Genomic DNA, 22611 nt, shown 5'->3' on the forward strand with positions numbered 1-22611 from the left:
GGTGGTTACCATGGCAACAGAACCTAGCAACAGCTGAGAGGCTGCCGTGTGGGTTTTTGCAGGGCTGTTACGAGAACCAGACCTAGAACTGGGGGCTCAGAGGTGACTGATCCCAGCTGGGCAGCCTGCATTCCCTCCTCCAAACGCACCCCTCGATTCCACGCCCACACCCCAGCAGTGCCTCTCAGAGAGGGCAGAGCGGGGAAAGCTATTGAGAGCTAACCGCGGGGCTTCTGGGGACAGCTGTGGGCGGGGGCCGGTGAGGGAGCAAGGCTGCAAATAAAGCAAGCAGGGCAGCCGGCCTCTTTACTGCGGCTCCCTCTCGTCACTTGCCGGTTGCTCCATTTTTTCTTCTCCTTTTGCCCTTCAACCTCCATGTGTCTATCAGCGCTCTCCTCTTCCTTTTCTTGCTTGCGCCATCGCCTGTGCTTCTACGTAAGTTTCCCTTTTCTTCTGCCTCCTTTTTCGTGGTCTCTCTTGACCTTCTCTAGCAATTAACAAGCCACTCTTCCAGTTTCCTCTCTTGCTCCGGCTGCTCCTTGTCAAGACTGCCCCCTTCAGTGTCTCTTCCTTCCATTCCATCCCGAGTCAAAGCCCCCGAATCCCAACCCCGGGTCAGAGCAGGCCAGGTCACATCGGGTCTGGAGGGGTTACCCGCACCCCCCGCATCCTTCTTTTCCTCCCTCTTAGCTGCCCATCGCCCCTGCTCCTCTCCTCTCTGTGGGGCTCATAAGGCAGAACCAGGGGACTCAGGTATCTTGCAAAGGCTTTATTTGAAAATTTTGAAACTTACATCCCACAAGAATTCAAGATTATCACCACAAGAAGAAAGAGATAATACAAAAATATATATCACAGCATAGGAGCCAGGTAAGAGAAGGAAGTAGGGAGGAAGGTGGGAAAGCCATGAGAAGTCAGGACAAACCTGAGGGGGGGCGGTGCAAAAGGAGGGAGAGTGGAGGAACCAAGGAGGGAGGGAGGGAGGGGCGGATTGGGAGGCAGAGCTCCCGATGGCCTTGAACCAGCTGGCTCCGGTCCCTGGCAGCCTAGGTGGAGTTAGGGAGGCCCTCAGGGAGGCTGAGAAGTGGAGGACTGGCTCAGGGGGCTCTGAATTCCAGAGTGACACACACAGACAGCCAGGACAGACAAGACAGAAGGACTTGGGAGGCAGGGGAGGGCAAATGGGAGCCCCTTTCTCATGTAGTGCAGCAGGTGACTCTCCAAAAGCCATCTCCCAGACAACAGCATTTAGCAGTGGAGGGGGTAGGAGTTTGGGCCCTCAGTACTCCCATTCCCACAGGAAGCCCTCAGGGTAAGGAGTGCTCGTGTCCTCGGAGCGGGATGGGGGAGACAGCGAAACACATGACGTGGAGCGGGATGGGACCGTGACAGATGGAGGCCCGAGGAGCCCCCAGCTCAGCCCCCACCCACCTCTGGGGCAGCATGCAGGGGCCACAGAAACTCAATCAGTGGGTGTTCATGAGGCGAGAGTGTGAGCATGACACACAACGCCACAGCGCGGGGCCGGGACATGCACACGAGCGTCCACGGGAGTCACCCACTGACCTCTGAGTGACGGGCCACTGAGCGATGGGTGGGGCGTGGGAGAAGACAAAGGGAACAGTGTGAGACGAAAGGGAGGACGTGAGGGATCCGCGGAGGGGAGAGACGTGGCTAGGGAGACTGGCCGTACAAGAGCATGAGTGTGTGCAGTGGCTCGTGAGGGGAGAGGTGAGTGTGCAAGGCTCTCATGTGAGTGTGCCAGGGCGGGGCCGGGGGCCAGAAGCCACAGATATGTGAGGCCCCCACCTAAAGGAGGCTGAGCAGGTGCGCTCGCCCGCGGGCTAGCAGTGTTCCGAGGCGCCCACGGCCGCCCTGCCCTCAGCGGGATGGGGGCTGTGCCGGCCCCTTGGCCCCCTGCTTGGTGGCAGCCCAGCCTTGGGGGGGATCACAGATTCACCAAGGGAATCCTGAGAGGAAAAGGGAAAGGGCACCGTCAGGAACCAAGAGGCAGGCCAGAATCGAGAGGGCAGTCCAAGAAATAAAAGGGATCAAGGTTAAGAGGGCAGAGTTGGAGTTAAATGGCAGCATGAGAACAGGACACAGATCCACAGACAGCGGGAGATGGAAGGGTCCCCCCGGAGAGGAGGGGTCCAGTCTCCCGGGGTGGGGGGGGGGCAGGTCTGCCTCCTTTCCACCCACCCGGGAGGGAGCGCCCCAATCCCACAATCGCAGCCCCGAGGTGCCTCCCCTGCCCGCCCTCCCAGCCCTCTGCCCTGCCCTCACCGGTTCAGCTGGAAGGCTGGAGCCCCCTTGGGCTGGGGCATCCCAGGCCGGGGTCCCCCTCGGGGCTCCTCGTGGTCAGGGGTGGGGGTGGGCGAGTCCCCGAAGGCCCCCAGCACAGTGACCCCGGCTGGGGACAGGTCTGTCAAGGGCTGCTGGCTCTCCTCCTGCCTCAGGGCACCTTGCTGCCCAGAGGGCCTGCGCCGCTTCTGGCTGCGGTCCCAGCTGGTGCCCAGAAGAAAAGAGGTTCTCACACACTCAGGAAGCCCCCAACCTGGGCCTCCAGCGCTGGTCACCCCCAGACTCCCTCAGGCACCCGCAACATCCTACAGCAGAGAAACCAGCCTCTAACAGGTCCCTAAGCCCCGTGTCCTGAGACCGCGTCCACAAAACCACTTCCTCTCCCCGCCAGGGGGTTCGGGAATCTAAGCCACCCTCTCGCCTGGTTCACATCCACAGAATGAGTAGCTCCTCCCCACAGACGCCCAGAGTCCCCCAGAACCACCTCTCCCCCACGCATACCCAGCAGAGCCATTTCCCTCCGCAGCAGGCGCCTGGCAGGTTTAGTTCTAGTTCAAAGTCAGCTAATGACCTGGACACCTGAGTCTAATGATTCTTGCAGTAAAGTGTGAAGGACTGAGCGACCCGATATTAAGTGTGTGCAAAGAAAGCTCGGATTTTTCTCCCTCCTCCCCAGGCGGCCTTGAGAAGGGGCTCTGCAGAATGGGTCTTGGAGGATACGGGGACAAGCGGTAGCCACCAAAGCCCCCGTGCACACAAATGACTCCCCCCGCCTCCCATCACCCCTGTGTTTCCCCAGAAGGAATCTGCACCCATTTCTCAGAGCGTCCCACACCCGAGTCCTTCCTACCTTTTCCCAAAGTCTTGCCTTAATCCACCACTCCCTATCCCACCGCCAGCAAAACTGCCGCCCTGGCTCCTTCCCTCCTTCCAGCCAAATGTAGCCAAACATTGCTGGGATGCCAGCATCTCCTCCCCCGACCCCAGCTTACCAGAACTTGAAGATGATGCCAGTGGCCACGAGAACAATGATGACGGAGATGGTAATTGTGACATAGAGCTGAGGGTCCACACCTGCTTGGGGTAGGGAGAAATTCTTAGGGAGGCCTGAGGTGGGGGGAGCCGAGAGAGGCTGGGGGTGGGCTTGGAGTGTTGCCGTTTGAAGCCACATCGCCCAACTCTTTCTGCTTCTCTGGAGCGCCCCCCCCCCCCCGCTTTATTTTTATCATCGGCTTTCCCCAGAGTTTTCAGCCCTTTTCCTCCCAAATCCTTTTTCTCCACTTCCCCAAATCTTCTGTATATATGGGATGAGGAGGAGGTTCCAAGGTCAGAGAGAACTTCTCTCTCTGCACAGAAACTAGGGGGTGGAAATGTCCATCTCCACCCTGGCCCCACCCCCAGACCACTGGCCCCATCTCAGCGCTCCCTGAGCTGAGATGTCACCCCGAAGGGCTCGTTCATTTCCTCTGCCTGGAATACTCCCACTGTTTCCAAGGTCCAGCTTAAATGTCAATTCTTGGAAGGTGTCCTGATCCCCAGGCAGAAGTAGTCTCTCCCTTCTCTCTCGGCCTAAAAACATGCTGTGCGCGCCTCCATTAGAGCATTTATTACATTGGCTCATCCCCGAGTGTTTACACATCTGTCTTCTCCAGTGGACCTGAGCTCCTCTGAGGCTCAGATGCATCTGCATCTTGGCCTCCTGTGCCAGCGTTAGTGCCCGACACATTTGTGGAAGGAGCTAACAGACAGGACCTCTGTTGCTTCCTTTAGAGTCTTCAGCCAGCCTCCCCCCACCGCCCCAAATCCCTACCAACCTCCCCAACTCCCACTCACCTTCCCCGCGGCCCCCAAACAGGACCGGCCGCAGGGTGGCAGGTGCTTCTCCAAGGCTAAGCCCATCTCCATCACCCCGCATGGAGTCTGAGTTGGGGTGTGGGGTGGCCAGCCCATGCGGGGCTGCAAAACCATAGTCCAGGGGCAGAAATCCAGGATTGGCAGAGTTGGGGTCCCCCCCATCCTCTCGAGACACTGTAGGACCCCACACAATAGCCCAGGGGTACTGGGATGAGGGTGGCCCCTCTTCAAAGCCTGATGGGGTGGCCGGGGGCGAGGTGCCCGGCAGGACTTGCCGACGTGATCTTGGGACCCGCGGGGAGCGGCTTGGTGGAGGTGCCCGCTCCCACACGCACACATGGCGTGGGGCTGAGGGCCCTCCCCGGGCACAGGGGGGCCGGGCTGGGGCTGGCGGGGTCCGAGGGGAGGAGGAGGAACCTTGAGCAGGCGGTGGGAGGGGCAGCAACAGCAGTGGCCAGAGAGGGAGGAGATGGGACAGCAGCAGTGCAGGCCTGTGGGAAGGGAGAGAGAGCGGGTGAAACCAAGGCCATCTTGGGCTTATGTGTGCAGAAGACAGGCTGCCTCCCTCCAAGACTCTGTGCAGAAAGTAGGTGGGCCTTGGGAAGACTGGTCTCATTTCCCATCTTCCTAGGGTCTAGCCCTCAGGATGGAAGGCCCCGGGGTGGGCCTAGGAGGGAAAGGGCCAAGACCCCAGGGGAAGTGGCTTCCAAGCTTCCCCTGCTGGGCCAGACTTACCACATTCTGGACTCCATGTCCGAGATCTTCCTCAGAGATGACCCAGATTTTCAGCCTTTACTGGGGGAGAGAGGGGTCATCACATCCCAACCCTGCCCTGAGTACTTCCCCAGCTCGTTCACCCAGCAGCTCACCTCCATCTCCCCTCCCAGCTGTGGCCGCCAGCTGTGCTGCTGCCACCCAGGACCCACGGCTGCCTAGCATCCTCTTGCGGGGGGTGGGGAGCGGGGAGGGGAACCCCCAGAGTGGTCCCCTGTCTAGCCCCCAGCCCCTATCTACACAACTTCCCAGGTCCCTGTTACCTCCCCACCCCAGGGTCTACTCTCACTTCTCTGGCTTCCTTCCGTCTCACTTCCTCTGCCCACAGCTCCTAGCTTTTCTTAGATCTTAATTTAGAGCCAAGAACCTTGTGATTCCTTGAGCACCTACCGCGAGGGAGGGAGTCTGAGTGGGGGAGGGGAGAGGAAGGCAATCTGAGTGAGTGTGTGAACGTGCGTGGCAGCACAGGGGCAGCACCCCAGCCTGCCCACCCCGCTTGTTGTCTGAGGCATTTCTCTTAGGACCGAATGGCCCCAGGGATCTCATCTTCAGGAGCAGGGGAAGAGGAGATGGAGGGATGGAAGGAAAGAGAGAGAGAGAGAGGTGGGCGGGAGAAAAACTGCAGAATATAGTATTTGCTCAATGTTCGATCACCCAAATGCATAGGTGCCCTCTGAGGGGAGGTGGAGTTGGGGAGAGGCCACCCCCTCGAATGTAGCTCTCCTGGGTGAAGAGTCCTGGGAGAATTGGGATGGATGCTTTGAAAGAAGAGGACACGTTCTCAGAGCTGAGGGTGGTGGATCCAGGCGGCGGCAGCAGGGTCCCCAGTGAATGAGGATATGACACTTGGCGTCCTCTGGATTCTGGGTCTAAATCTGGACATTAGGCACTCTCAGAGAATAACAGGGGAGTAAGGTGGGGGAGTCTGGGGAAGGGATTGGGGAAGTGGGCTGTGGGGAGAGATGTGAAGGGATGATGGCCTGAGAGAGGGAAGGCTGGTGAGGCGTGAGAAGGGAAGAGGAAGGTGAAGAGGAAGCAGGTGAAGGGGGCTAGTCCTGAAAGAACGGACTGGGGGGCGCAGAGAAGATCGGCAGCTGGAGGATGCTGAGGATGAGAGTAAAGGTCAGGGAGGGAAGCTGAGGGGGTGAAGCGGTCACAGGAGCCGGGAAGAAGGAGGAAGGGCAGGAGGAGGAGGAAGGAAAGGTCCAGGCAGGATGGGAAGTGGAGATCGTGGAAGGGGAAGGGAGAAGAGGGATGGAGGGGACCAGGGATGGGGAGGAAGGAAGGGGGAAAGGAGAGAACATGGTACTGAGGACAAAATGAGACAAGGAAGGGACGGGGGACGGAAAACGGGAACAGCAAAGATGGAGGAGATGGAAATTGTTTCTTCCAACGGAAAGGGATACGGAGCTACGGAGAGAGGCAGGGATGGGGGTCTGGTGGGAAAAAGGGAGACGGAACCGGGAAAAGGGCGAAGCTGCAGGGACAGAGGAAGGCGTGTGAGCCAGGGGAGGGGAAAAGGTCTTCCAGGGACGTATGTGGCCAGCTGACTCCACGACCCACTCGCCTCTCCGCCTGTGCATTCCCTCTCCCCAACCAACGTCATCTCCAGTCCCCGGACCCCGCACCCCTTAGTCACCCCCTCCAGGAAGCCCCAAGTCCCCCGGCTGGCGCGCCACCCCACCCTCCCCTCGCTCCTCACCGACCTGTTGTGCGCAGGAGACGAGCTGGGGGTGGGGCGGGAGCGTCGGGCTGGGGGAACCGGGCCCCATCCCCAGCGCGGCCGCGAGCCCACCCCTCCCACAGGCCCACGCTCCCCGGACAGGGCTGGAAAGCGATAAGGGGGGCGGGGGACGAGGACCAGGAGGTAGGCGAGGGGTCTCCTTGGGCGGGAGCGCCGAGAGCAGAAAGGGAAGCCGAGGCAGGAGGATGCAAGGAGCCGGGGGCTGAGCCCAGGGCGGGAGGAAGGCAGCGGCGGGGACGGCGACAGCTGCGCCAGGAGAGCAGGATGGAGTCGGGACCCGCGGAGCGAAGGAAAGCGTGGTGGGGAAGGCGCGCTTATGGGCTGGAGGCTCGAGCCGGGCGAGGAACCGCGCCGGGAGAGGCGGGGGGCGAAAGGCGCGGAGTCGGGGAGGGTAGGGCAGGGCTCCCTCGGGCGGGGGCGTGGGCGTCCCTGTCGCTCACCTGCATGCCTGGCGCGGCGGCGCGACAGCTGCGGGAGCTCGGGGCTGCGCCGGGCTGGGGGGTCGCGGGAGCGGGTGGGGCACTGGGCATGGTCGGGGGGTTCTGATGGCAGCGGGGTGCTGTAGAGGGTGGGGGCGGGCGCCCGGGGCGCGGGGCGGCGGCGGCGGCGGGAGATGCTCGGCTCGGCTCGGCTCGGCTCGGCTCGGCTCGGGCTGCGCTCGGCCCGGCGGGGCTCGGCGCGGCAGCTCGGAGCGCTCGGTCTCCGCCTCTCCCCCTCCCGCATGGTTTAACCCTCCCGCTGCCGCGCCTGGGGAGCCGCGCCCGGCTGCGTCCCAGGTGGAGAACGCGAGAGGGCAGCGGAGGGTGAGCACCGTCCGATTCCCCGGGTTCCGGTGGCGGGCTTCTCCACCCTTCACCCCGACTCCATGGACACCCGTGGTTGCCCCAGTCAATCTCTGAGATTCTGAGTCACCCAAAGCTCTGTGACCCCAACTCTGTTTCGCCCCTGCTGGAGAGTGCTGAGTGCCGGGGATGAGGTGCGGGTGAGGGTGGCAGTGGAGACCTTGGATTATCCCAACAGCTTGATCCCCTGATTCCATTCTGGCCCTGCTGCAATGCATTCTCCCCGAAGCAAACCAATCGATCTTTAAAATAGGTAGACCGAGTTGCATTACTCAGCTTTTCTAGCGCTCAGAGTATCCAAACTCCCCACCGTGACCTACAGGGCCCTGTATAACCTGGCCCCGCCCCTCCTAACACTCTTCATGCCCCAGCCACACTGGACCTGATCTATGTTACTAGAATTAGAAGGGCTTAACCTGCCACAGGGCCTTTGCATTTGCTGTTCCCACTGCCTGGAATGTTTTACCCTGGCTTTTCACAATGATTCACTCATTTCATTAAAATTTCACTTAGATCCAATGTCACCTCCTCTGCGAGGCCTTCCCTAACCTCTCTGTCTAAATGGGCTTCCCCTGCCCCCACTCTCATCCTGTCCTACACCCCCACCCCTCTCTTTCAGGTTACCCTGTTTTACTTGGGTTGCACTTCTAGGACACCACACTCTTCTAGTTTCCCTTCATCCTCCCTGGCTTTTCCTTCTCCGTCTTCTGCTTGACCTCTAAATGTTAGAGCTTCCTAGGGCTTAGTCTTTGGCCCCCTTCTCGTTCCACATTCTCTGTCCAGTGATGTCATCCAGTCCCAGGGCTTAAATACTATGTAAATGTCAGCAAGTCCTAAATTTATATCCAGCGCTCCAGACTCATTTATCCAACAGCCTACTTGACATCTCCACTTGGATGTCTAATAGCCATACAAAGCTCATATGGCTCACATAGATGTCTCGAATTACCACTGCTGCCCCCCACCAATCCATTTCTCTCCCAGTAGTGTTCTCCATCCTGGGATATGATGGCTTCTGTTCCCCATCCTGGGATATGATGGTTTTTGAGGCTAAAAACCTAGGAAACATCCTTCCTCCCTTTCCCTTTTCTCACTGATTCCCACCGTGTATCTAATTCATCAGCAAGTTCTGTGAGCTCTGCGTCTAAAATATGTCCTGAATTCATCTCCTTCTCTCCATCATTGTTATAATCTTGCTATAATCTTGTTGCTTCTGCCCTTGCCCTTTACAAACTAGTCTTCACAGTATCTAGTAATTTTTTTTAATATACAGCAGGTTCTTATTAGTTATCCATTTTATACATATTAGTGTATATATGTCAATCCCAGTCTCCCAATTCATCCCACCACCACCCCCCCCAACCCCCTGCCGCTTTCCCCGCTTGGTGTCCATACGTTTGTTCTCTACATCTGTGTCTCAATTTCTGCCCTGCAAACCGGTTCATCTGTACCATTTTTCTAGGTTCCACATATATGCATTAATATACGATATTTGTTTTTCTCTTTCTGACTTACTTCACTCTGTATGACAGTCTCTAGATTCATCCATGTCTCTACAAATGACCCAATTTCGTTTCTTTTTATGGCTGAGTAATATCCCAATGTATATACGTACCACATCTTCTTTATCCATTCCTCTGTCAATGGGCATTTAGGTTGCTTCCATGTCCTGGCTATTGTAAATAGTGCTGCAATGAATATTGGGGTGCATGTGTCTTTTTGAATTATGGTTTTCTCTGGGTATAAGCCCAGTAGTGGGATTGCTGGGTCATATGGTAATTCTATTTTTCGTTTTTTAAGGAACCTCCATACTGTTCTCCATAGTGGCTGTATCAATTTACATTCCCACCAACAGTGCAGGAGGGTTCCCTTTTCTCCACACCCTCTCCAGCATTTGTTGTTTGTAGATTTTCTGATGATGCCCATTCTAACTGGTGTGAGCTGATACCTCATAGTAGTTTTGATTTGCATTTCTCTAATAATTAGTGATGTTGAGCAGCTTTTCATGTGCTTCTTGGCCATCTGTATGTCTTCTTCGGAGAAATGTCTATTTAAGTCTTCTGCCTATTTTTGGATTGGGTTGTTTGTTTTTTTTAACATTGAGCTGCATGAGCTGTTTATATATTTTGGAGATTAATCCTTTGTCTGTTGATTTGTTTGCAAATATTTTCTCCCATTCTGAGGATTGTCTTTTCGTCTTGTTTATGGTTTCCTTTGCTGTGCAAAAACTTTTAAGTTTCATTAGGTACCATTTGTTTATTTTTGGTTTTATTTCCATTACTCTAGGAGGTGGATCAAAAAAGATCTTGCTGTGATTTATGTCAAAGAGTGTTCTTCCTATGTTTTCCTCTAAGAGTTTTATACTGTCTGGTCTTACATTTAGGTCTCTAATCCATTTAGAGTTTATTTTTGTGTATGGTGTTAGGGAGTGTTCTAATTTCATTCTTTTACATGGAGCTGTCCAATTTTCCCAGCACCACTTATTGAAGAGACTGTCTTTTCTCCATTGTATATCCTTGCCTCCTTTGTCATAGCTTAGTTGGCCATAGGTGCGTGGGTTTATCTCTGGGCTTTCTATCCTGTTCCATTGATCTATGTTTCTGTTTTTGTGCCAGAACCATATTGTCTTGATTACTGTAGCTTTGTAGTATAGTCTGAAGTCAGGGAGTCTGATTCCTCCAGCTCCGTTTTTTTCCCTCAAGGCTGCTTTGGCTATTCAGGGTCTTCTGTGTCTCCATACAAATTTTAAGATTTTTTGTTCTAGTTCTGTAAAAAATGCCATTGGTAATTTGATAGGGATTGCATTGAATCTGTAGATTGCTTTGGGTAGTATAGTCATTTTCACAATGTTGATTCTTCCAATCCAAGAACATGGTATATCTCTTCATCTGTTTGTATCATCTTTAATTTCTTTCATCAATGTCTTATAGTTTTCTGCATACAGGTCTTTTGTCTCCCTAGGTAGGTTTATTCCTAGGTATTTTATTCTTTTTGTTGCAGTGGTAAATGGGAGTGTTTACTTAATTTCTCTTTCAGATTTTTCATCATTAGTGTATAGGAATGCAAGAGATTTCTGTGCATTAATTTTGTATCCTGCAACTTTACCAAATTCATAGATTAGCTCTAGTAGTTTTCTGGTGGCATCTTTAGGATTCTGTATTTATAGTATCATGTCATCTGCAAACAGTGACAGTTTTACTTCTTCTTTTCCCATTTGTATTCCTTTTATTTCTTTTTCTTCTCTGATTGCCATGGCTAAGACTTCCAAAACTATGCTGAATAATAGTGGTGAGAGTGGACATCCTTGTCTTGTGCCTGATCTTAGAGGAAATGCTTCTCAGTTTTTCACCATTGAGAATGATGTTTGCTGTGGGTTTGTCATATATGGCCTTCATTATGTTGAAGTAGGTTCCCTCTATACCCACTTTCTGTAGAGTTTTTATCAGAAATGGGTGTTGAATTTTGTCAAAAGTTTTTTCTGCATCTATTGAGATGATCATATGGTTTTTATTCTTCAATTTGTTATTATGGTATATCACATTGATTGATTTGCGTATATCGAAGAATCCTTGCATCCCTGGGATAAATCCCACTTGATCGTGGTGTATGATCCTTTTAATGTGCTGTTGGATTCTGTTTGCTAGTATTTTGTTGAGGATTTTTGCATCTATATTCATCAGTGATAATTGGTCTGTAATTTTCTTTTTTTGTAGTATCTTTGAATGGTTTTGGTATCAAGGTGATGGTGGCCTCATAGAATGAGTTTGGAAGTGTTCCTTCCTCTGCAATTTTTTGGAAGAGTTTGAGAAAGAGGGGTGTTAGTTCTTCTCTAAATGTTTGATAGAATTCATCTGTGAAGCCATGTGGTCCTGGACTTTTGTTTGTTGGAAGATTTTTAATCACAGTTTCAATTTCATTACTTGTGATTTGTCTGTTCATATTTTCTATTTCTTCCTGGTTCAGTCTTGGAAGGTTATACCTTTCTAAGAATTTGTCCATTTCTTCCAGGTTGTCCATTTTATTGGCATAGAGTTGCTTGTAGTAGTCTCTTAGGATGCTTTGTATTTCTGCGGTGTCTGTTGTAACTTCTCCTTTTTCATTTCTAATTTTATTGATTTGAGTCCTGTCCCTCTTTTTCTTGATGAGTCTGGCTAATGGTTTATCAATTTTGTTTATCTTCTCAAAGAACCAGCTTTTAGTTTTATTGATCTTTGCTACTGTTTTCTTTGTTTCTATTTCATTTATTTCTGCTCTGATCTTTATGATTTCTTTCCTTCTGGTAACTTTGGGTTTTGTTTGTTCTTCTTTCCCTAGTTCCTTTAGGTGTAAGGTTAGATTGTTTATTTGAGATTTTTCTTGTTTCTTGAGGTAGGCCTGGATAGCTATAAACTTCCCTCTTAGAACTGCTTTTGCTGCATCCCATAGGTTTTGGATCGTCGTGTTTTCATTGTCATTTGTCTCTAGGTATTTTTTGACTTCCTCTTTGATTTCTTCAGTGATCTCTTGGTTATTTAGTAACGTATTGTTTAGGCTCCATGTGTTTGTCTTTTTTACGTTTTTTTCCCTGTAACTGATTTCTAATCTCATAGCGTTGTGGTCAGAAAAGATGCTTGTTATGATTTCAATTTTCTTAAATTTACTGAGACTTGATTTGTGGCCCAAGATGTGATCTATCCTGGAGAATGTTCCATGCGCACTTGAGAAGAAAGTGTAATCTGTTTTTGGATGGAATATCCTATAAATATTAATTAAATCTATCTGGTCTATTGTGTCATTTAAAGCTTGTGTTTCCTTATCAATTTTCTGTTTGGATGATCTGTCCATTGGTGTAAGTGAGGTGTTAAAGTCCCCCACTATTACTGTGTTACTGTCGATTTCCTCTTTTATAGCTGTTAGCAGTTGCCTTATGTATTGAGGTGCTCCTATGTTGGGTGCATATATATTTATAATTGTTATATCTTCTTCTTGGATTGATCCCTTGATCATTATGTAGTGTCCTTCCTTGTCTCTTGTAACATTCTTTATTTTAAAGTCTATTTTATCTGATATGAGTATTGCTACTCCAGCTTTCTTTTGATTTCCATTTGCATGGAATATCTTTTTCCATCCCCTCACTTTCAGTGTGTATGTGTCCCTAGGTCTGAAGTAGGTCTCTTGTAGACAGCATATATATGGGTCTTGTTTTTGTATCCATTCAGCAAGCCTGTGTCTTTTGGTTGGAGCATTTAATCCATTCACATTTAAGGTAATTATTGATATGTATGTTCCTATTACCATTTTCTTAATTGTTTTGGGTTTGTTTTTGTAGGTCCTTTTCTTCTCTTATGTTTCCCACTTAGAGAAGTTCCTTTAGCATTTGTTGTAGAGGTGGTTTGGTGGTGCTGAATTCTCTTAGCTTTTGCTTGTCTGTAAAGCTTTTGATTTCTCCATTGAATCTGAATGAGATACTTGCTGGGTAGAGTAATCTTGGTTGTAGGTTCTTCCTTTTCATCACTTTAAATATATCATGCCACTCCCTTCTGGCTTGCAGAGTTTCTGCTGAGAAATCAGCTGTTAACCTTACGGGAGTTCCCTTGTATGTTATTTGTCATTTTTCCCTTGCTGCATTCAATAATTTTTCTTTGTCTTTAATTTTTGCCAATTTGAGTACTATGTGACTTGGCGTGTTTCTCCTTGGGTTTATCCTGTATAGGACTCTCTGCGCTTCCTGGACTTGGGTGGCTATTTCCTTTCCCATGTTAGGGAAGTTTTCAACTATAATCTCTTCAAATGTTTTCTCGTGTCCTTTCTCTCTCTCTTCTCCTTCTGGGACCCCTATAATGCGAATGTTGTTGCATTTAATGTTGTCCCAGAGGTCTCTTAGGCTGTCTTCATTTCTTTTCATTCTTTTTTCTTTATTCCATTCCACAGCAGTGAATTCCACCATTCTGTCTTCCAGGTCACTTATCCGTTCTTCTGCCTCAGTTATTCTGCTATTGATTCCTTCTAGTGTATTTTTCATTTCAGTTATGGTATTGTTCATCTCTGTTTATTTGTTCTTTAATTCTTCTAGGTCTTTGTTAAACATTTCTTGCATCTTCTCGATCTTTGCCTCCACTCTTTTTCCGAGGTCCTGGATCATCTTCACTATCATTATTCTGAATTCTTTTTCTGGAAGGTTGCCTATCTCCACTTCATTTAGTTGCTTTTCTGGGGTTTTATCTTGTTCCTTCATCTGGTACATAGCCCTCTGCCTTTTCATCTTGTCTATCTTTCTGTGAATGTGGTTTTTGTTCCACAGGCTGCAGGATTGTTGTTCTTCTTGCTTCTGCTGTCTGCTCTCTAACGCATCTATTCTTGATAAGAGCCCCTAGGAGGCTCTAGAATGTCCTGTCACTATCCCTCCTCCTGGCTCCACTTTTCATGTCAGCTTGGTTTTTAGTTCAGCCATTCTTTCTTGAGATTCCTTTCAAAACAGGCGAACTTTTCACACTCCGTGTCACCTTTCACCAGTTGTGGGCAGTGATTTGACTGTGGATCCAAGCCCCTTTGATTGGATTCCTCTAAAGAAAGTTCAGCACTGGGGATAAGCACCTTTAACTGGAAATGTTGGCTTATCTCCTGCTAGTGTTGGAGGGTCTCCTGCAGAGGCAGCGGGTGGCTGTGGCTCACCGTGGGGACAAGGACACTGGCAGCTGAAGTTCTGGAAAGTGATCCTTGGTGTGAGCCCTCCCAGAGTATGCCATTAGCCCCACCAAAGAGCAGGTAGGCCTCTAGTAACGTTTTGAAAATCAAATTGTATCATATTCTTGCCTGCTTAAAATATTTGAGTGGCTTTTCATTGTGCTTGGAGTAAATCTGAACTCCTTGTTAGGAGAGGCCCTCCAACTCCTACTCCTCAATATTCAAACAACGTGCCAGATCAGACTTCTTGATGTTCTAAACATCTGAAATTATCCTCTTGGCACCCCTGTACTTTTCATCCCCTCTTCCTGGAATCCTTTGCCCCCCCCCCCCCGCATCTTCACCTAGTTGGCTCCCTCTTGTCGTTCAGCCACCCACTCTGTCTCATTAGTATGTTTCACTGTTTTTCCAACTCATCACTCTCTGAAATGATCTTATATTTGTTTACTGTTTATTGTCTGACCCCACCCACCCCCACATACACTAGAGAACAAAGACCTCATTTGCCTTGTTTACCCTGTATCCTTCCTTGGCGCCTGGCAGATAGTAGATGCTCAATGTTTATTGCTTAGCGAACTTCACCTGGGACCCCTGCCCACTCCAAGCTCTTCATTCTCTCCTCTGCTCTCCACCTGCCTTTCCAGTCTATCTGCCTGCTCTCCCTGATCTCTTCCCTGTGCAGAATGCTTTAAGCCAAGTCTCTGCTTACACCCCTGCCCCTCCAGACTCTCACCCCTCATCCCCTGCGTTATTACTATCATTAGCCTGACACACTCGCCTCCCGGAAGGAAACCTGCTGTTCTGACCAGCATCTGCAGTGGCTGCCCTCCTGCTTGTCTGTCCCTGACAGCCCTTCATTCCGAGGTCAGAAGACAGTGAGTGAGCCCTCCTCCTAGTGTCTCCCAGTGGCCGGGAAAGACGGTGCACACTGGATGCAAACCAGGCCATGTCAGGCAGGGTGTGCAAATCCTGGGCCCCAGTGAGCCCCAGCTGCATCCTGAGGATATGATGGGTGTGGGTCAAATTTATCAAGTGAATATTCACTAGCGGTGTAAGTGACTTTTACACTGAAGACTTTGGGTCATTATGAATTATTTCTCATATTCCTGATTGATTCATTCTTTCAGTGACTATTTTTTGAACACCTACTACATGCTGGGTACTGTGTTACAGTCTGGGGCATGGTAGAGAGCAAGAACAAAGTCATCACTGTCTTCATGGAACTTAGAATGGAGCCAGGGAGACAATGAAACACAGAGTGATACATGTGTCTTCAGATGAATTTGAGGACCTTCTCACATTCCACAGTCTATAAATTCTCTCCTTGTGCCTGGCTCTGCTGGTATCTTTATCATTATCTCTGGGCTCACTGGGACTTCCCAGTATTTGTCAGGGTAAATTTCTGTCTGTTTCCTGTCCTCAAATGTCGGTTCTCCTGAACCCTTCTCCCTCTCAGCTGATGATCTCGCTTGTTGCTTTTTTGAGAAAATAGAAGCAGGCGGAAGAGAACTTTCCCCACTTCCACCGCCGCATCCCAGCCACACCTCTCCTTCTGTGAGGGATCCCAGGCCTTTTCAACCACCCAAAGCCATCACTCCAGTGACTGTCCCTCCCTCTCCTGCCACATCACTCTCCTCCTCTCTGCTTGATTGTGCCCAGCAGCACGTAAACACACTGTAACTTCTTGCAGTTTAAGCCTGAAACAAACCCTCCTTAGCTTCACGTTTCCCTTCCAGTGTCTGCCCTTCTCTGCTTCCCATTACAAGCAAAGATCTCAGAAGATGCTCTCTGTTCACCAGCTCTTCCACTTCTCCTCCCATTCCTTCTCTTTCTCTTTTATTAACTTAAACTTTAATTTTTATAACTTATTATTTTGAATTGGTAATACATTCCCATGTGCAAAAAAATGTTTCCAATATACAAAAAGGTATGTAGTGAAAATTCTCATTCTCACCCCATCCACTATCTGTCCACTTCCCATCTTCTGCCTGCAGTGTGACTAATTTCGACATATTCTTCCAGAGTCTTTTTATGCCCACACAAGCAAACAGTAATGCAAGTTCTTATTCCCCCATGTATTTGACATAGAGTTGCCATACCATGTACACTGTTCTACACCTTTCCTTTTTGACTTGGTGTATCTTTGTTATCTTGCCATATCAATGAATAGGGAGCCTTATCATCCTTTCACACATCTCCATAGTATCCTGACGTATGGACGCCCTCCTGATCTCTCTTGAACCCACTCCCATCAGGCTTCTGCCCAAACTATGCTGAAATGCCACTTGTCAAGGTTACCTGTGACCTCCATGTTTCCAAATCAAGAGGTCAGTTATCAGCGTCATTTTACTTGGTGATCGGCAGCCTTTGGTACAGGTGATCGTGTCCCATTCTAGAAGCACTTTCTTACCTGACTTTTATGATACTACGCTGTCCTGATTTTGTGCTACCACGCTGGTTCCTCCTTCTCAGTCTTCCTTGCTAGTTCCTCTTCATCTCCCTGACAGGCACATCTTGGCTGTCTCCTCCACCTATGGTCCCGCCCCAGGGGATCGCATTACAGTCTCTGGCCTTTAAATATCATTTTTACTGATGACTGCTAAATTTTAATCTCCAGCTCAGCCCCTTCCCTTCTCCCAGACTTTTCTATTCAACTGCAAACTTGCCCCTCCCTCAGCGCTTCCTCTCTTAATAAATGGCATCTCCTTTCTTCTAGTTGATCAGGGCAAAAATCTTGGAGTCATCCTTTTTAAAAAAAAAAAAAAAAAAAAGCTCTATAGCTGGCTAGTATTTTTTTTAATATTTTTTTTTATTTTTGGCTGCGTGAGTCTTCACTGCTGCGCGTGGGCTTTCTCTAGTTGCGGTGAGCAGGGGTTACTCTGTTGTGGTGCGCGGGCTTCTCATTGCGATGGCTTCTGTTGTTGCAGAGCACGGGCTCTAGGCGCACGGGCTTCAGGAGTTGTGGCTCACGGGCTCTGGAGCACAGGCTCAGTAGTTGTGGCGCACGGGTTTAGTTGCTCCGCGGCATGTGGGATCTTCCCGGACCAGGGCTTGAACCCGTGTCCCCTGCATTGGCAGGCAGATTCTTAACCACTGCGCAACCAGGGAAGCCCAATACCTTTTTGTTATTGAAACTTCCTATCATGGATTTGGGGTATCTCTCAATTTATTTAGATCGTTAATGTCTTTCAATGAACTTGTATCATTTTCTGCATACAGATAATGCCCATCTTCTGTTTTACTTATTCCTAGGTACTTTACTGCTTTTCTGTTATGGTAAATGGTATTTTTTAAGATTGCATTTCGAATTACTTTTTGCTGGTATATAGAAACACAATTGATTTTAGCTTATTAACCACCTTAATAAGCTCTCTTTTATGTATACTGATTTTTCTATAGACTTTTGGAATTTTCTACAAAGACAGTCATGTCATCTGCAGATGATGGCAGTTTGCTTTTTCCTTTCCAATACCGTGCCTTTAATTCCCTCTGCTTGTGCTGGCTGGGACCTTTAGTACAATGTTGAATACAAACAGTAATAGCTGGCTTCTTTCTTTTGTTCCTGGTTTTAAAGGAAACACTTCCAACGTTTTCCCAGTAAGAACGGTGTTTGCTGTAGTTTTTTTTTTTTATTATTATTAAATGTTATCAAGTTAAGGAAGCCCCCTTCTATTCCTAGTTTGCTAAGAGTTCTGTCACATGTGGTTGTTGAATTAAATGCTTTTCAAAGCCAATTTTTATTGTGAAATATAACACATAAAGATAAATGCAATGAGAACATAAAATGTACTGAATACTTATAAAGGGAATACCTAGAGAGGGAATACTCATGTAACCACTATCTAGGCCAACTAAAAGAGTCTTGCCAGGGCTTCCCTGGTGGCGCAGTAGTTGAGAATCTGCCTGCCAATGCAGGGGACACGGGTTCGAGCCCTGGTCTGGGAACATCCCACATGCCGCGGAGCAACTAGGCCCGTGAGCCACAACTACTGAGCCTGCGCGTCTGGAGCCTTTGCTCCGCAACGAGAGGCCACGATAGTGAGGGGCCCGCGCACCGCGATGAAGAGTGGCCCCCACTCGCCACAACTAAAGAAAGCCCTCGCACAGAAACGAAGACCCAACACAGCCAAAAATAAATAAATAAATAAATAATAAAAAAAAAAAGAGTCTTGCCAGTATTCAAAAAGGACCTCTGTGATCTTACTCCGTCATATACCATTCCCTCCTCACGGTAGATCAGTAGTATTTTGACTTTTATGGCAATCACTTCCTTGATTTTCTTTTTATTTATTTATTTTATTTATGGCTGTGTTGGGTCTTCGTTTCTGTGCGAGGGCTTTTCTCTAGTTGTGGCAAGCGGGGGCCACTCTTCATCGCGATAAGCGGGCCTCTCACTATTGCGGCCTCTCTTGTTGCGGAGCACAGGCTCCAGACGCGCAGGCTCAGTAGTTGTGGCTCACGGGCCCAGCCGCTCCGCGGCATGTGGGATCCTCCCAGCCCAGGGCTCGAACCCGTGTACCCTGCACTGGTAGGCGGATTCTCAACCACTGCGCCACCAGGGAAGCCCTTCCTTGATTTTCTTAATAATTTCCCTGTATGTGTCTACATGCCTTAACAATATAGTTCCTTTTGTCTGTTTTTGAAGACACACATGTAATACTACGTGTATTTGTTATACGTGTAGCAGTGAATTACGGCATCATAGATGGGCATCTTCCACTTTATTAGATAATGCTAAACGCTTTTCCACGGTGGTTTAACCACCTATCCTCTCATTAGCTGTGTAGGAGAGTTTCTCTTGCTCCATGTACTTGTCAACACAATATTTTCAGACTTTAGCTTAGGCTGCTTTGGTGTATACAGCGATATTTCATTATGGTTTTAATTTGCATCTGTCTAATTATTAATAAGGTTGAGCACCTTTTCATATGTTTGTTGACCTTACGGATTTCCTCTTGTGAATTGCTAGTACAACTCTTTAGTTCCCATTTATAATTTTTATGGTTAGGATTTTTTCTCACTCATTTGTAGGAGTTCTTTATACATCCTGGACACATCCTTTGTGATAATGTTACAAATTCTTCCTTCTATTCTGTGGTTTGTCTTTTGATGAACAGATGTTCTTGATTTTAATGCAGTCAAATGTATCAATCTTTTCCTTTATGGTTAGTGTATTTGTCTTAAGAAAGATTTCCCTACCTTGAATTCATGAATAAATTCTTCTACATTATCTTTTTTTTTTTTTTTGGCTATGCCACACGTCTTGTGGGATCTTAGTTCCCCAACCAGGGATGGAACTGGGGCCCTTGGCAGTGAAAGCCTGGTATCCTAACCACTAGGCCACCAGGGAACTCCCCTACATTATCTTCTAAAACCCTTTTAATTTGCCTTTTACATTTAGTCTGTAGCATAGTAGGGAATGATTTTTGTATACGGCTTGAGATAGGGGTTCAGTTTTATTTTTTCATATGGATACCCAGTTGTCACAGCAACATTGAAATGTGTGTCTTTTCTCTCCTCCTCAAATGTGCAAATCTATCATAAATCATGTCTATGTATGTGTGGATATTTTTCTGAGCTCTGTATTATGTTCTAGTGGTCAATTTATCTATCCATCTTGTGCCAACACTACACTATCTTAATTATTATGGCTTTGTAATTATGTCCTGGTATCTGGTAAAGCAAGTCTTGTTCGTTTTCAAGAGGCTATTTTTGGCCTTTTGCATTTCCATGTAAATTTTAGAATCAGTTTGTCAGTTTTATACACTCACACAAAAAGCCTTTTGGGATTTTGATTAGGATTGTACTGAATCTATGAATCTCTTTAGGGAGAACTGACTTCTTCATGATATTGAGACTTCTAATCTATGAATGTGAAATATCTCTCCATTTATTTTAGGTCTTCAGTGTCTCACAATAAATTATAATTTGCTGCATATGGGTCTTATGTTTTGTTACGTTTATACCTTGATAATTGATATTTTTCATAGTATTGCAAGGGGTAACTTTAAAAATCATTCATCATCTGATTGTTGTTCATATATAAATATATTAATTGATTTTATATTTTCTTAAGCAACCTTGTTAAACTTTTATTCTAATTATTTGTAGATTCTTTTGAATTTTCTACATATGCAATCACATTTTGACATTTTCTGTAAATGATAACTGCTTTATTTCTTTTTTAATCTAATTATTTTACCCTTTTTTTTCTTTCTTTCTTTTCTTACTCCTCTGTCTAGGATCCCTGTTACAAGACTAAATAGAACTGGTGGTACCAGGCATTCTTCTATCAGATTTACAAGTTCCCTTCTAGTTTTCTTCTTTTTTTTTTTGACCGCGCTGTGTGGCTTGCAGGATCTCAGTTCCCCAACCAGGGATTGAACCCTGGCCGCACGGCAGTGAGAGCCTGGAATCCTACCCACTAGGCCACCAGGGAACTCCCACAAGTTCCCTTCCAGTTTTCTAAAAAAAAATTGTTTTTTTTTTTACCACATATGGATATTGATTTCATCACATGCTTTTTCTGTATTTATTGAGATGATTGTGTGATTTATTCCTTTAATCTATTAAAATGATGAATAAAATGAATATATTTTCTAATATTAAGCTAGCCTTAAATTCCTGACATAAATTCAAGTTAGTCTTGGTGTATTATCTTTTTTGCACTTTGCTGGATTCAGTTTGCTCTTGTTTTATTGAAGATTTTTGTATCTCTGTTAATAAGTGAGATTGGCCTGCAATTTTCCTTTCTCGTATTACCCTTTTCTGGTTTAGTTATCAAAGTTATCAAAGTTACCAGTAATTCTGGCCCCATAGAATGAGCTATGGACTGTCCTTTCTTTTCCTAATTTCTGGAAAAGTTTATATAAGGTTAAAATGATCTGCACTTTGAAAGCTTGGTGCAGCTTGCCTGTAGGATGTAATTTTTAACTCTTTCTTTTCTTTTTACACCTCACATCTCATCCATTTGCAAATTCTGTTCACCTCAGCTTTAAATTAAATTCAGAATCCAACTACTTCTCACCTCCACTGCTACCACCTTCATTTAAGCCGCCACAATCTCTCACCTGGATCGTTGGAGTAGCCTCCTAAATAAACTCGTTGTTTCTGTCCATGCAGCATCACAATATTTTAAACATATGGGTCAGATCCTGTTACCCCTCTGCTCAAATCCTCCACTGGTGTCCATCTCACCCAGAGTAAGAGCCAAAGTCCTTACCATGACCCACAAGGCCTGATATGACCTGGCCACCGGGCTCTCTCTCCCACCTCAGCCACTACTTCTCTCCCTTCTCACTGTGATACTTACTAGGGTATCAGATCAATAGAAATTGACTAGAGGCCAGACAAGAAATTCAGGCAAGGCTTTACTGGGGCTCCTGCAGCCACAGGAGGTGGCGAGAACAAACAGCAGTTTCCCTTGATTGCTCAATGCCGGAAAGGGGGGACGAACTGGTTTCTTCTACAGGGTGAAGGTAGGGGTGTGTCCAGGGGGGGGTCAGGACAGAATGGCGGCTTAGGTGTTTTGTTCACCCCTTAGGTGGTGTTTTGTGGGGGGGGGCATGCACAGTACCCTGTTTTTGCTCCTGGCTCTGCAGAAGTGGCAGTTGAGTTTTTTGGTCTTTTTGTATCTTTTTGTTCATAATTTGTCCCAACTGTGCTTGCACATGGTTATTTTTAGTCCCTTATAGTTTCTTTATATTTTGTAGCTCCAGGAGCTGTTTGTCCAGTTGCAAGCATTGCAGCACTGCAGCAAAGGGTCCCAGGTCCCAGCCTGTTTCAACTCTGCTCTAGCCACACAGGCCCCCTTGCTGTTCCTCATACTCATCAAGTATGTTCTCATCTCAGAGACTTGGCACTTGTAGTTTGTTCTGCCTGGGACACTGTCCCCACAGAAATCCGTATGACTTGCTCCTTTTTCTTTTTTTAAAGTCTCTGCTCCATTGTCACCTTATCAGAGAGGCCTTTCCTTACAACCATATACAAAAGAGCAAATGTCTCTTGCATTCCCCATCCCCCCTCCTTGTTTTTTTTGCTTCATAATTTGCTCCTGACCACTTATGTGTGGACCTATGTATTTATTGCCTGAGTCTCACCGCAAGAATGTAAACACCAAGAGGGCAGCTATTTTGTCTATATCCCTAGTACTTAGAACAAAAGCCTGACAATAAGAGGTGCTAAATATATTCTTCTGAATCACCGATGAATATTTTATTATGTGTCTGACTCCTTAGACATCAGACAGCTTCTCTAGCTTTATTTCAGCGTATCTTGTTTTCTACCCTTAGCATTAAAAACACAGCACCTGACACATGGCCTTGTAAATAACTGTCACTTAGTAACAAATGAATGAATAAATGTTACATCCTAATCTTTGCTTAAGTTTAATTAGCTCCCATCCTCCCTTGGAGATCTTTACTTTTCTTC

General features: G+C 47.7%; 1 protein-coding gene across 2 annotated transcripts; it reads right to left on the bottom strand.

Moving 5' to 3' along the window:
- Positions 1 to 754: 754 nt before the first annotated feature.
- On the bottom strand, positions 755 to 7343 carry PIANP (PILR alpha associated neural protein). Of its 2 annotated transcripts, none has more exons than XM_082349832.1 (6): positions 7117 to 7343; positions 4894 to 4953; positions 4138 to 4649; positions 3297 to 3378; positions 2287 to 2508; positions 755 to 1970 (listed from the first exon to the last, which is right to left on the bottom strand). In XM_082349832.1, exons 2-6 carry the CDS (start codon positions 4908 to 4910, stop codon positions 1949 to 1951), a joined length of 855 nt encoding a protein of 284 aa, XP_082205958.1. In that variant the 5' UTR covers positions 4911 to 4953; positions 7117 to 7343; the 3' UTR covers positions 755 to 1948. The 2 variants fall into 2 exon arrangements, with proteins under 2 accessions (XP_082205958.1, XP_082205959.1); XM_082349833.1 differs by lacking the exon at positions 7117 to 7343 and adding an exon at positions 6639 to 7088.
- Positions 7344 to 22611: the final 15268 nt, after the last annotated feature.

The sequence above is a fragment of the Balaenoptera borealis genome, assembly GCF_965194805.1.
Source record: "Balaenoptera borealis genome assembly, chromosome: 13".
Taxonomy (NCBI): domain Eukaryota; kingdom Metazoa; phylum Chordata; class Mammalia; order Artiodactyla; family Balaenopteridae; genus Balaenoptera; species Balaenoptera borealis.

Excerpts from the sequence above, each read along its gene's own strand:
- PIANP (XM_082349832.1), bottom strand. Across the intron at positions 3,379-4,137 it reads GTTTGGGGGCCGCGGGGAAG|GTGTGGACCCTCAGCTCTAT; the intron begins GTGAGTGGGAGT and ends TACCCCAAGCAG. Across the intron at positions 1,971-2,286 it reads CCAGCCTTCCAGCTGAACCG|GATTCCCTTGGTGAATCTGT; the intron begins GTGAGGGCAGGG and ends TTTTCCTCTCAG.